This window comes from Ischnura elegans, chromosome 5 (assembly GCF_921293095.1).
Source record: "Ischnura elegans chromosome 5, ioIscEleg1.1, whole genome shotgun sequence".
NCBI lineage: Eukaryota > Metazoa > Arthropoda > Insecta > Odonata > Coenagrionidae > Ischnura > Ischnura elegans.
In genome coordinates, this window is record NC_060250.1 from 45071669 (window position 1) to 45087020 (window position 15352).

General features: G+C 38.5%; 1 protein-coding gene across 2 annotated transcripts in view; it reads right to left on the reverse strand.

Moving 5' to 3' along the window:
• The window catches only part of LOC124158794, a 39229-nt gene extending 24744 nt beyond the window's left edge, over window positions 1-14485 (reverse strand). Inside the window, exons 1-7 of one of the 2 annotated variants that reach the window (XM_046534111.1) lie at window positions 14311-14485; window positions 12576-12696; window positions 11897-12031; window positions 8868-8995; window positions 6023-6238; window positions 4041-4117; window positions 2090-2445 (exon numbers count right to left, since the gene is read on the reverse strand). In XM_046534111.1, coding sequence (XP_046390067.1) covers window positions 2090-2445; window positions 4041-4117; window positions 6023-6238; window positions 8868-8995; window positions 11897-12031; window positions 12576-12696; window positions 14311-14382 — 1105 coding nt within the window. In that variant the 5' untranslated portion in view covers window positions 14383-14485. The remainder of the gene's footprint in view (window positions 1-2089; window positions 2446-4040; window positions 4118-6022; window positions 6239-8867; window positions 8996-11896; window positions 12032-12575; window positions 12697-14310) is intronic. The other variant, XM_046534112.1, reaches the window with a different exon arrangement.
• Window positions 14486-15352: the final 867 nt, after the last annotated feature.

Sequence of the window (15352 nt, forward strand, 5' to 3'; positions counted from 1 at the left end):
AATCCTCGCCGTTCAATCGTTCGCAATTTGTTAGCCGTTTAATACTTCTGCCAGTATCTTGAAATTTTGAGGATTTATAAAATATACCTTCATTTACAATTGCTAGTATTTCAAATAAGAAAATTTAAATTCACCAACGGATGAAGTTCGCCTTTGCACCCGTGCGCGTGACTGCGTACCAAGCCACTTGTTCCTGCAGTGCCTAGAAAATTTAACCTCATTATTTTCTCTAATGCGATGTTTATTAACAAGTACAGCGTCACCAAAAACTACAAATTAAGACCTATTTAAAGGGGTGATGCATCCTAAAATTTTCTGTTCTAAGATTAACAAAGGTATTGAAAACTCATTCTCTCGGTAACACACATCAATTGTAATAATAATCTGGGTTGATCTGGTCGTGAAATAGTCCATAAAACTCTGAAACCTTAAAATTTGTAAGAATAATAATAGGTGGATCCTAAATAGCATTCTAATGGGCTTAACGCATAGCAAAACGCCAGGAGACCTTTATTTCAATCAACTCCAAAATCATAATATCACCTTTCCTTCGCTGAGATGTTTGTGACGTATTACAAAGTGTTTCAGAATGAGAGAGAACATGACTTTACCATCACAATAATCACAAAAACTAACAAATAATCTCACATGTAATGCATACACGATCACTGGGTGCTGCTGCGCTATACCAAAGTCAGATTCTAATGTTTAAATCACGACTTCGTTTTTATTATAAAGGGCAATGGAAAACTTAATCAAGAGAAATACTTAGGCATAGATTTAATTCAAACCATGGCACTACTCCTTCAAACCGAATATGAAACTTAATGAAAGATTGAATGGAAATGGAAAATTTACTATCCAATTAAAAAACTTGAAAGCCAACGATATCGTTGTAAAGAGATCCAGTCAGATCCATCACGCGATAATCGCTTTTGTCATATCAATTTCCATTTTGGTCCCATGAGCAGAAGCAGATAATCGCTATCGTATGCTATTACTCAAGGTGTAATCAATTAATCATTAACTTGGAGAGAGAACGATGATCGAGGTATTAGATTGCGACTTTCAACCATCTGCATTGAGCCAAGCGACCCAACAACCAGGGTTGTCACGCTGGTCCTGGGAATGAAGCATAAAAGTTTGTTTATGGCACCACGACACAAGGTTTCGTTGTGCCATGCACTCGGTCGGCATCTTTTTAAAAGGCTCTTCTGACGAACATATCAGAACAAAGTAGTGGTAAGCGTGGCTTACTATTCCTTCCTATAATGGCCCACAGTAGGCAGTGTGCTGGAGAAAGACGTAAAATGCGTAGTAACTGGAATCACGTTTTAGATGCCAAAGTCGTCCAAATGCAGTCCTCACGAATAATTGTGGCAGTGCGTAGTAGAAGAAAGGCTACACAAGGATTACTATAAGTTTTGATACTTCTGCCCCGCCAGATACTCACTTTAACTTCCTTTTATTTCTCTTACCCTTCACTATACAATTTCACCCCTCCCCAAACTCCATTCTGCACATTAGAGGACGTAGGCCATTGCTAGGACTCAACTCTCTATACTCAAGGAGTGCATTTATATATTTACCCGCAAACCGCTTAAAAAGACTTGTGGCAGGGGGTTTTAGGACACTAGCCGCGTACATATTAAAAACCACATGCTCCAAAAAAATTACGACAAACATTTATTAAAGTTCTTTATGGTTCGGGGAAAACACGAATTCTCATATCTATTCGTCCGGCAAAATATCTCTCATAATTTATCGCTTCTGTCAGACCTGGAAATGTAGTGGGGATGTAATATGTTCTCCGAGTCGCTCATAAGGATGTCTATTCCCAATTGTTCAAGCAATCCAATCCTAGCTCGCAGCCTCCGTGTCTCTAGTAGTTCTCAACCTAATTAGGTTAACATCTATGAGACGCTTTCTGTATGCCCGTAGCTGTTTTTGACGAATCCCACAGGTTTCCTTTGTATTTTATTCAGTTCACGGATTAAGTCTTTCTGCGCCGGATATCATATGCTCGCTGCATATTCAAGGTGTGGTCGGACGAGTGCGAAATATCACCTTAAAGTTGGTTAATACTCACTAGATTTCAGGGCTGGTTTCAATGGCTTCTGGTCGGGCGGTGGCGGCGGGTGCTTCTTGGGCACCAGTGTCCTCCTCCCGGCGGCCCTCGGCGGCGAAGGCGGTGGCATTGGCGGAGGAGGAGGAGGAATGGGCGATACGGAGGGCATGGACGACGTCCGGCTGAAGCGGTCCTCATCGTCCGTCTCGTGCTGCCCGCGGAACTCCGTGGTGGCCAGCGACGCCTCGGAGAAGTGAGCCTCGGGCACCGAGTACAGACTGGCGGCGCTTTTCACCGACCGGGCCTTGGGGATCCTCACGACGGGGATTCTCTGCCAGGGTTCCTTCCAACCGTCGATCACAGAAACATCCCTACGACTGACAAATGGAGAGTATTCATCTACATCTACATAATACCCTGCGAGCCACCTCTAGGGTGTTTGGCAGGGGGTGATCAATCACCAGCATGCAGCATGCAATTGGACTCCCACATGCACACCACACGGTCCAAAAAACGTCACGTATACTAACACATTATACTACCACATGCTGTTAGAAATAATAATAAAATTAAGAAACATGCATTGGGTTTTACATAGGTTAGTAGGCTACACTGCTAGTCATGCAATCTATTTATGAGTTCTAAAATAGGATATTCTCTCCGAAAATGATTATTTTACTTCCGGGTATTCACCGCACTATTGCCGCGAGCAACATCAACGCAGTTAATACCCGAAAGAATGGATCAGAATTCATTATTTGACTTCAATCGATCCTAGATCTCTGGACTTACAGAGGTGATACCTTAATTTACAAGAAAAATGGGAGATGCGAGTTCGAGTACCGGGAAGTCAAATTTTACTATAGCAGCTAATTTCCTCTTTTGTGCGTCACAGCTTTGAAACCGGTGGGTGTGAAAGTAGTAAAGCAAAGTCAGCTCTTTGTGCAGTGCTCAAAAAATCTCGTCAAAATATGCTAAAAGCGCCATCTAACGCGTAAGAAGCATATTTTATAATTGAATGTTTTGGATTAAGTTCTCAAACTCAATGGCATCTGCCTGTCAAACGCGATATCTCGGCCTTGCAGACTTGACTGCAACTTCGGCAAAAAAACTAATAGTTCGTTGCAACACCAAAATCAGCAACGCATCTTAAGTCGAAATTCAAAAAATATGGATCCGAAAATGAACTTTTAAGCTTCGCAATTTGTGCCATTACAAATCATATGACATGCAGTGGAGGACTAAGGGGAATTTACAGGGGTCATGACTCTCTTCCCCCCAATTTTATCAATTTTTAAAATTATTACCAGTTTAATAACTTTTTCAAACCTTTAATATCTAAAATTGCTCAACTCTATCTTTTATTAAGAATAAAATTTTAGGCTCCAAAATGCGTTTAAAAAAATGGGTATTTAAACACATTTTACTCAGGAGAACGCCTATCTCTCCTGGGGGGTTTTCCATATTCGCAGGACCCACATTAAAAAACATCCACCCCCAAATTTGACACTGAATCCGCCCCTGACGACATGATCGAAATATGAAATGATGAACATGAAAAGAAAATTAATAGACACTATGAATCTCGATTAGAGGTAGGACGAGGTTCATAGTGTCTATTAATTTGGGGCAGATGGAGACCACGGGATAAAAGGGAAGATACACACTTTGATCGATTTCAAAACGGTGCGTGTTGGAAATTTAAAACGCTTTGGTAAAATTGAGATTCTTGGTTAATACAAAGTCAGAATAACTTTGCGCTCGGATAACTACTCAGAGAATGTTTGAAAACTGAAAACTCAACTCCTATATTTCGCAAGGAGAAAAAAATAGTTCATCAACATCCTAAAGAGCGAGAAAAAGTTTAATCTCAGAAGGATTTATCACATGACACTGGCCATTATATTATTTCGTGTAAATAACATTAAAAAAGAAGAAATTTCAGCGGGAAAAAATGTCAAATGTGACTTACCTGTCATTATTCACGGAGTTTACCGAACCTCCACCATTGAAAAAGACTTGGGAAGATATGTTGTCGTCGAAGAAATCCTGCAAGCGAGAATAATTTTTTTGAGATACAAAATATCTTTAAATCTTAAAAATAAATGCAGTCCCTAGTGCGCTGATACAAGTTATTACCTCATATTATGCAAAAATATCTTAGCCCTGTAATACTAACATTGGAAAACAATGACTATAGCAGGAGCTTAGCGCTATTAGAACCACCCTCAATGACTTGAGGACGATTCCTTAATTAGCCACTGAAACGCCGGCGGTAGCAGAAGTGACCCGATGAGAAACCCGAAAACAATTAATGTCATTAATTTGCCGGGAAAGATCGAATTCCTATAAAACCCTATAATGTTAATATGGAAACAGATATCTGATAATCTGATAGAATTCCTGTAAAAAAGGAAAGGGATAAGTTTCACACAATTACTTTTCAGCAATGATTTCCCATCTGAAGAACCTATATCCTGAATTATAACTGAACAGTATTCAAAATGAATTTATGGGGATTGAATGCAAGATTTCTGCGAATGTGTATCTTCGCCGTCACCAGCTTGTCATTGAAAGCATTTCTAGCAATAAAAAATGCGTTAAATAATAACCATGATCGTAAGAAAATTTAATAAGTATTCACTATAAATAAAATTTTAGACAGTAATACGTATTTACATAATTGCATAAAAACAATTTCATTCTTAATTTATGGATAACATACTAATTCTTCTTTAAACACTCGTTTACACGAATTAGTGTATTGGCGTTTTACATCGGGTTTTTCAACAAGTTAACAATTCAAAGTACAAGAAAATCCATGTCCTGGATAGGGGCAATCTACCCAGGCGGGACTCGAATTCGCGACCTCTTACTTGGAAGGCGGGGATCCTCAAGTCGGCTTCGTAGCGTGTTGTCGCTCACCGCGCATTTATATGGGTTTCAAAAGTCGCCACTAGCGTCACTGACGTACAAATTGATTCGATTTTCTCTGAGAAATAAGGTATAATTAGGAGTTTTCACCAAAATTTTAATACAAGATGATGTGATCTATTAAATTGATAACTCTTCAATGATATTCCTCGCAATTATGAACATTATACTGCAAAGTATTAGTGAAAAGTGGATCGCATTGCACTCATCACCGCGCTGCGGACATTTTTGAAAGCCGATTAAAATGCGACCGAAGTGGCGATAGAAATCAACCTTCTGTGGGATAGAATTGGGCCTCCTCCACGCAATCCCCTTGCCAATATGAACCAGCATGTAAACCAATACAAAAAACCGCTGGGACAGGCTACGGCAAGGTCCATCAACGAAGTTTAAAATTTACACCACATAAACTAAGTTATATTTGTAAATGGAGTTTCATTACCCCCCAGATATTTCCTTCACATTGAACAAAAATAAAAGCCTCTATCAGAGATTCACTTTTTAAAAAAATTTTAAGACGCCCTTTATGCCTGCTCTACACTCTCAGCTCAGCGGCAGTGATAATCTTTCAAAGTGTCTGATCTTGCCGTGAAGAGACCTGGGTCGGATCATCTAGCATGGGACCCCTAGCTTAAGTTATACGCTGCGCTGTTGTCACCGCCTCTCTCTCTCTCATTTGGATCGCCTTTGGTTGCGTTCGGTTGTCTTCCAAGTGTGGTTCTTGTCACTGAATTCATAAATGGAAAAGTTAGTGACCCGTGCCAAAAGTTGGGTTGTGGATGAGACCAATGAGAACAACTCTCAAGTGTTCGTAAGCTTGCAATATTTTCCATCAGATGGCGAGGGGCGATTTAAACAACTATTTAGAATAGGCTAACGCTGAGCGATTTGGCTAGGCTAAACCGGTTGAGCTGAGACGAGCGTGTAGAACAGGTCAACAGGATTTAGTCTTACTGTGAAACGGCTGTCAAAATTTATGCCCAGTTCATAAGCCAAAAAATTAAATCGCTGCATTCTTACCTGGTCACGGGAGTTCCTGCTGCTTATTCCGAGGGCAGAAACGCCAATCACAGTGACTAAAGCGGCGTTTAATAACCAGAAAATGAAATAACGCGCCGTCATCGCCATGATGATAATGGGAACGGAGAGAAGAGTTTCCGTGCCACCACACTCCTGGGCGAGCAGATGAAACGTCCCGGAAACATTCTTTCCTGAAATTTCTTCAATCTGAGCGATCTGAGAAGAAATGAGAAGTAGAAAGAAAATCATTAGGCTTTCAGGAGGTTGCGCCGCGACAGAGCAAATTAACACGACTAAGTAAGGAAAATTTACAACTTTGCTTTCCACAACTTATTCTTTAATCGTCGACTAGTTTCAATGCACTATATCAGCAATCTTGAAAATGATACTGGGTATTGAAATCAAGCTTAGCTAATTATTGGTTTCCATTGGAACTCAAAATCGAAAGCAATCTTATAACTGTGACCATGATTTCCGGGACTCCACCGCGTTTTTTTAATGCCTAATGAGATTAGTCCTGAACATGATACAGTGTATTGAAACTAATCCACGATTAAATATAAGTTGTAGAGAGCGATTTTTGTAAGTATTTTTCCTAACTTACAATTAGTATGGAATTCTGCAAGGCTAAGGCCTCAACGATTCAGCGTATTAATATAACTACTTTTCGTAACTTAGCTAAAACAGTTAGCTACCCTTTCTCATCCGATAGTGATCGACTTGAACGATCATAGGTAGTTTATAACAGCAATTTCATTATTAATTGTGATATATCATGCACTTACAAACAAATATCATAAATTGTTGGCGGCGGTCATAGTTTATATTTGAAGCCTTAACTCATATTACCAGGGTCTGGAGCACGAATTTTCATGAAAATTTTATTTTCTTCGTTTATCCAGAGAACCTCCTAATAAAACTAATGAAATATTCTCGGTGAGTTGCTTTCCGTCCGACGTTTCGATAGCTACCTCTGCCATCATCCTGCCCAGAGGAGGACGACAGAGGTAGCAATCGAAACGTACGCCTACTAGCAACTCACCCTCTGGGAAACCTGAGAAGATTTAACCATTATCATAATCCGGGAAAGAACAAAATCTTCTCATCAAAGTTGTACTTCTCATCTGAGAATTTTACTCATTACCTAAATACAAATGATTGGTCGTGTTTAGCGACTCCATTGATCTCCCTTGCAGATCTTTAATTCCATCATTAATGATACAGCTTCATTGTTTTTCCACGATTCACACGTTCCATTTTCTCGCCCATCGAAGTCGTCGGGCGGTGACGTAAAAATCAAGCTTAGGCAATGATTGATTTCCTTTAGAATTTAATATCGAAAGCATTTCTATTTCTGTGATCATGTTTTTCGGTATTCCAACGCGTTTTTTTAATGCCTGATGACGACCGTTTCTTCGGCATTCCGCCAGTAACTTCAGGTCAACAACTGACAGGATTCCCGGCAAAATTGTCGTCACCAGGCATCAAACAACGCGGTTGAATCCCGGAAAACATTATTACACCTACTAATCATCCTTCGCAAGAGCAATCCTATTCTTTTCCATTTTCTTTTCCATGCTGAATATAAATGCATACATTGTGCGAAAAATCCACAGAGAAAGAAATCATTCGCCTTGACCGGGTTGACTCGCCATCCAATCGCAAGATCAATGCGATAAATATGCCATTTTGACTGAAAGTAAAGACTAATGTTAAATTACTTATAAGATATATCTTTGATCAAATCCCGCATGTTTAATGAAAGGATTTTCAAATTAATGGGCATACAGCGATAAGCTGGGAAAAAAGAGATAAAAATGCCTTCAAAGTTACTGACAGATTTTGCATACGATAACACTTTCTCAAACCGATGACCATGAAGGCCGACTTTCTCGTTTATATTGTCTCATTGCTAAACTGCAGTTAGAATGGAATAAGTAGCTATTTAGCTTAATAATTTTCAACAGTCTGAATTACACCAAGTTAAGTCACCAGAATAAAGTTATAGCACTACCACTTGAGCATGTAAACTTATTTGAGACCCAATTCCATAGTTGAGAAAAGTGAATCCATGTAGCCATGAAACCATATGTTAATAAACGGTAAGAAAGAGAAATAACTATAAAAATGAACTACAAAATCAGTTCCAATCCAAAGTTGATATGACATAACTTTTGAGAGTGTATATGAAATACGAAACAGAAAAAGAAGCTGATAATGGCTAAACATTAAAACGGAACGTAAAAGTTTGCAAAAGCTCGTTACAATCATGATGCAACCCCACTAAAAATTCTATGCGCCAAAAAAGTATCAACGGTGATTGCCGGAAATTCATCACCAGAGTTTCCTTCAATGGCTCTAATAGGAATCCATGTTATAATATCACCTAATGTAAAAAAGATAAGCTCAAATATTATTGGAACATTAATATAATTTAGGCTAGCTTTTAGAGCATAATCTCCGTTAAAGCCATGGTTAAAACTTCAGGTTCACATCAATCCAGAACAAATTATTTTTTACGCTAACCAGTGTAGTTTCTATCGAACGTTCAATTCTAATTCACTGCTTTCATGATACACAATTATGCACGGAAATAGACTTTTTTAAGTAGCCGTCATTTAGCCAGAATTTTACACACGTAAAAACAAAATTGTTGATTTTTTACACATACAAAAGTAATTGCTGTATAGAGGACATTATGCAATTTACAATTGTCTTTGCAATTTTTTCTTCAGCGATCACTGATTTTGTTCATTTTCACGAAAGCTGCGAAGAATCTACACTCAAATTAGTTGAAATTATTTAAGCGCTAAGATAGTTGATCATAGATAATTCGGTTACTCACCGTCAGCGCTTGGGACTGCAGGGCAAAATAAATAGTGGCAGCGAGATCCATACAGCAAACTCCCAGGGTAAACAGAGTCCAAACGTACAGGCATGGGAGCACTGTTTTCTTGTCGAATTGTACACACACTTTAAAAAAATAAATGGAATAATGAGGATTAATTTTGAATTCAGATTACACAATGGAAGTCATCATATACATTATAGCTGTCTGAAACGTATAAAGACGATGATATCAAAAACAACTATAGTAGGAAAGTAAGTCAGCCATATAATAGTCAAGGGGTATTAAATGAACCTTATGAATTTCAACAATGGCATAAAACTCTTTTTAAAAAAAAGCCATATTATCTGTGAGCCATCTTAATTTCGGTGGAACAAATACTTAGAAAGATAAATTTTCAGTTAACTTGGAAGGGACTATGAACCATCTTTAAAGAGGATAGTATAACTTAAAAGTATAACCTCCATAGCACTTATCCTACCTATATACATATACCTATAGCACATATTCTTATCCTATATTATATTATTAGATAATTAACAGCAAAAGGAATCGTTTCCCTTACTGGAAAAAAATCAACACGAATTTGAGGTAGAAAAATAATGATGAAATAAGGCAAATATTCACCTTCGATAACGCATTCATTAAAAATAGGATATTACGCTAACATTGTCTTGGAACGTCACTATGTTTCTTAATTCGACAGAAAAGATAAAATAAGAAAGATATTTTACCGAACGGATAGGTACAGGGATTTGTTGTTTCCAGGAACAGTAATGGATTTTATCAAATGTTAGGTAAGACTCGATAGGATGAATTTCAGAGATATATAGCACGATCAGCCTATTTTTTTGGCTGTCAGTCGATCAATGACAGTTAGCCGAGCATATTTCATATTTTCATGAAAATGTCGTACCCTTTGTATCTCCGACCAACGTCCTGAAGTAAGCAATGGTGACCCAGGTACACTTCATCCATTTTCTTCTCCATGCTCATGAGTACCAGGTTTTGTTATGAGTGCCGGGTTTTATTATGAGTGCCAGATTCTATATTGAGTATCAGCTTCAGGTTCTATTATGAGTACCAGGTTCTAATAATTATAATATTGAGATGCTCAAAATGGACGAGAGAGAAGTTTTATTACGAAGTGAGCCCTATCTGTCGCGACAGAAAGCAAAATCCCTAGAAGTAGAACGTTTGAAACCCATGTCACATTAATCGTCTTGGCCTGTTTGAAGACGAGGAAAAAAGTCGGTATGACTCATTATCGGATTCGGCTCTTTGTTTCGTCGAAATGGGGCACTTACGATAGACAATGCAGCCGCGACGCTTATCTTTTATCAATACATTATATTCTTCCGAAATTTAGTTCAACTGAATGAGTTTATTTTTGTCTGACTTTCACAATCCCATAAATGATCGGAAAATGTTGTATTCTTATTCCCAGCGGACGTTTAATTAGCCAAAAAGAGGAAAGGGAATTTTACTAACAGAAATAAGGGACATCCACATCCCGCCTCTTTCCCTGCGTCGCTACTTACTCCTCTCACTTTCAAAAGACACGCGGCCTCTTTTTACCCTAAACCGCCCTTTTTTCACTCTTCTCAACACCCCCTCCTCCCGTTTTGCTATGGTTCTTCCCCACGTGTCGTCATTTTACAGTTATGACTAGAACCCTCCCTCCAACGTGGGTTCTCCACATCCCGTAGTTGTATCTTTTCCCATTGTCTCTACTCTGTACGCCCGTTCCCATCCCCCATCCTCAAAGATGTCAAATCCTCTCCTACCCCCTCCTTTCTCAAGGGTATAAAAGGGATTTTCACATGTTCTGAAGTGTCTTCTACCAGATGATGGCTCAGTGAGCCGAAACGCGTTGTACGCATTAAAAATTCTTGTGGAAAAGTGCTACGATCTTTTATTTATTTAAATAGAAATAAATTTCTTTTAGAGAGAAATTGACAGTCGAAATGGCCCACCAATGAGAAGCTGGAAATACATGCAACCGATAGTATTCTAAAGGTTGTTGTCTACTCATAGACGGAAACGTGAACTTGGAATTAATAAAATAAAGAAGACACACAACTTGCATCATACCAAAACAATGTTTTCATGTCTTACAGATCATGAATAAATGAGTTCAAACGTTTAAAACAGTAATAGAACTCTTACTGCAATTCTACCATAAGGTGTCTTCGTAGCAGAAGCATCTATGTCTTTGATAATGGCTTTCAGCGATTGAAGTGAGAAAACTAAATATACCTAACATACGACCTAATTGGGAATAACAAGTAAGATTATACGTATAAAATCACAAATTATGGACCCCTATGGACCGTTATCAGAGAATATGATAAGATAAAATCGTAGTAAATTTTATAAATGATAACCAATTAAAAATAATAACATCAGATACAATATGGATGCAATAAAGATACATAATAATAGCAAAAGGAACAATTACCAAAATATGTTTAAAGTACAGCATGGTGTAATATGCAAAATATGAATTCGACTTGAGGACTCCAGAGGAAAATAAACTTGAGAGAAGTGAGTGAATGGAATGTAAATTGGAGAAAACATATTTACATACACGATGACCAGCAAGAAGAAAGATAAAATATACTTTTGACACTCAAAACATAAATAAATGTTTTCAGATTGGGCAGGCAACTATTTATGAATTTGAAGTGAAAAACTTTAAGTGAAAAGGGAAACGACCACGTTAGAAAGAAAGATTGATGGTAGGAAATTTCGACACTAACGAAATTCTGTTTTTCGATAGATTTAATAGGTTCATAGTTGATCCCCCAATCCTAATAGGAGCTCCTATCATTTCCAAGGCTGGACAAAATAATATCACAGAAAAAATTATAAGAATGGACGGGATGAAAGCCGATATACGGAATTGGCGAAAATACACAACAGGCCGACACTCAAGATTGGAATGTGGAACACTAGAAAACAGCTATTTCTTCCGCATTTAATAATGAAGAAATATTTTATTTTAACTGAAATGTAAAACTCACGGCAAATGGATGTCACAGAAATGATCAACCACACGGCGTCGACAGCCAGATAGGCGCAGACCCATGCAAATACCGTGTCAGGTGTGAGCATCCCATCGATGGAGACATGAGTGACGGCAGAGGAACAGCTGGACCCTGTGGTAATTAAAAGTTCATTGTGGTAACAATAATCGTACGAACATAATCCTACACCAGTAGTATAAGTAATAGTAGCGGGCGTAACTTGGTGGAAATCCTTTATCGTAGAAGTAGAAGGATGAATAACTTTGCTTGATTCATTTTGTCCGACCATGATTTCGTTACAGCGTTACAGCCTTACATTTTTCAAGGCTTATTCAACGCCATTTTTCAGTGTTACGCTGTAATGAAACCGCAGTCAGATAAAATTCATCACCATGTGGAAAAAGGAAGGTTTTTATTCCTTCAACTCCTTACGATTCTAAATCAAGTAATAACAATAAGCACAATTCGTACCATCAGTACTTCTTCAAGCTATGTGAAAGCAACAAACGGGACCTTCAAAGCATATAAACAGAAAAATCAAGGAATATTTGAGTTTCCTTGCGTATTAAACCACATAAATTATTTGATCACATTTTCAAAAATCACTATTACTTACCATGAAAATATGTGGCTCGTAAATTATTTGATCACATTTTTAAAAATCACTGTTACTTACCCTGAAAATATGTGGCAGCAAAGCATTTTTCGAGAAGAGAGTTGCTGTCTGAAATAAGTATTTTACACTCATAGACTAAAATTCCTAATATTGATAGGACGATGTTCACAGTAGCTTGCACCTGAAAAAAATCCAAAATGAAAACAAGTTAATTTTTTACATAGTTTTTAATCAATACAATATGCATTAATGAAATTTAACAGTTATGATTTACAGTCAAAAGTGCTAAATCCCCTTTATTATTAACTTTCAAGACAAAATGATTACAGATCGGCTATATGATCGGGCGGTGACATTAATTGGTATGGACCAAGTACATTCACAAACGTTTATTAGGTAGATTATTTTTACCGCAAGGGTATTAATTTCACCATTCATCTCCGCGATATTTTAAATCTTGTTCTCTCTTCGATTTTTTTTGTTTTCGTGGAATCGATCGCTGATAATTACATTCGTAACGGATGATGATATTCAATTACTGAAACCTGGGGCGTGTTTTTATTTGTGAAAATAATTTTTTTTAAGTCACTTAATTTTAAATGACTTTTAATGTATCACAAAGTGGAATTATACCACATCGATGGTCTCGGCGGCGCGAATCACTCAAAAACTATTAAAAATTGAATTCCAAGAATTAAGAAGTGTAAAACAAATGTTTAATATAGATTACGCATCCTGGTAATGAGAATACTATGAAATATTAACGATCTTATTTCAGCAGACATGGCGTCGGCGCCTTGTCGTGGACGTCAGCGACAGTTTTTAGATGTCAGCGACGCCGTGGAATAAAGGTCAACTTCTCGAGTACGCAAACGGATACCTGCTTGTTTGAGTACATGACGGAGCACCGAGTACCACGTGGATATCTGTACTCGAGCATAGTTGACACATGGTTACTGCAAGCCACAAGTATGTACGGCTGGGGGTGAGTTTTTACCAACATACAATTCACTACGCGTGCACTTCCAGGTGTAGGTGGCTCCATCGCGGCAGAATATAAATTCGTGGGTAACTGTCAAGCACACAAAGATCCCAGACTCCTGACCAATGAGAGAAATTGAACGATCATCGGGCTGGAAAGTGACTCAAGAGTAATCTCAAGCACTCCTTGTTTTGTGCCTTCGACAAGCACACTTTCAGCATCGTAACGTTCTGAAGAGACAATCAACAAACTACCCCGCATGACCCCTCAACAGGCGTTAGGACACAAAAACAAAAAAACACCGTACACAAAAGAAGAAAATAAAAGGGGAACCGAGTCCCGACTGCCATTTATAAAAAAGGGAAAGACGAGGGAACCACGATTGGCATCTCAGCATTCATTTACTCTCTTTTGATTTCAAGTACAGCATTTTAAACGATGAAACAAGGTGATGTAAGATCTTAGATTTACCGGCGTATCAAGCGCAAAAACGATTCTCGGATTTTTACTGGGTACCTAATCCATGATGGATGGAGAGCAAGTCGTTCTTCGAAACGTCGGGAGACATGGAGGCATTTACCCGGTGGAAAACCCGAGAATTGTTTCTGCAGATTATAAAAAAGTGTCTCTGTTTCATAGCGTGGAGCTTCGAGCACATTGTTAGTAGTTGGCTTGCTGGGCTCAATGCGGAAGATCTTAGCCCACAGTCTCATCGCAGTCCCTCACAGTGATCGTCAACCCTCCTAGTTCATGTCCGGAATGACGTTCTGCTTCCCTAACACAAGTGTAAACATAATTCGACCGCATGCTCACCGAGCTCGTGACCCCAGCGAAGATGGCGACCGGACGCAGGAAGGAGGGAGCAGCCAGGGTCGGGTACCTCATGTCGCTGGTCCCACGCAGCCGTGGATATCTGCGAGGTGCGCCTCGTTGACGAGGCCTCAGCACTAGCCGTCCAAATGAGTCAGGTGCGTGTGTCTCTTATCGAACTTAATCGAAACCTTTGTATTCGATTCCCCCTTCCCTTCGCCACGTAAGCTGTTAATATCCCATCTAATCTTCCGCCGCCGCGTCGCTCTCTATCTAGCAAGCAAGCAGCGGTTCGCTTTAGTTTCTTAACTGGAATCATCGTCGTTCCCAATGCGTCACCTGCAGCAGCGGTCTCCTAGGTGAAGTAATCTTGCTATTTCATTTATACTTGAGTTAGGGGAGAGATTACACACAACTTTAAATAGAAGTAATGTCCTTACAAAAAAGGACATTGTACTCGTCTTTTTTTAAATAACACCCTCGTTAATATTTGACATGGTACTCAACTTCGTGCATTATTACGGGAAATAATCACTCGAAATACGCTTTTTATAATTTAGATGAATGGAATGGAAACTTTGAATATCCTGGCAATATTTTGGAAAAAAAAGTGGTATTAATAGTTCGGAGGAAAACCATGAACGAAAACCAGAGGTAACAAAATTACAAGTCGGAGATACGAATGTAAATAGGTTGTGGATTCCTGAGGGTTATTTACAGAATTGGCCGCAGAATTTGCCTTATATTTTACTAGTATTTCTGTGAATATGGTAATGAGTCTCAAAAACATCTTCATCCTATTATTATATCGGGACATTTATTCAAGCAACTTTCTCTTACCGAATATACCTCACCCATTATCAAGATTATTTTCGTCTGTCCATCTTAAAGTAATAAAAGATTAAAAATTTAACTGGAATAATCGCGTAGAAGAATAAATTACGCAATCTCAAGATGACATCAAATCTGCCTATCTGAGAGGTTCCAGTAACCCTTAACAGCTGGACATACCAAAATCAAATCTTTAACAGGAAAGGTGAACGGT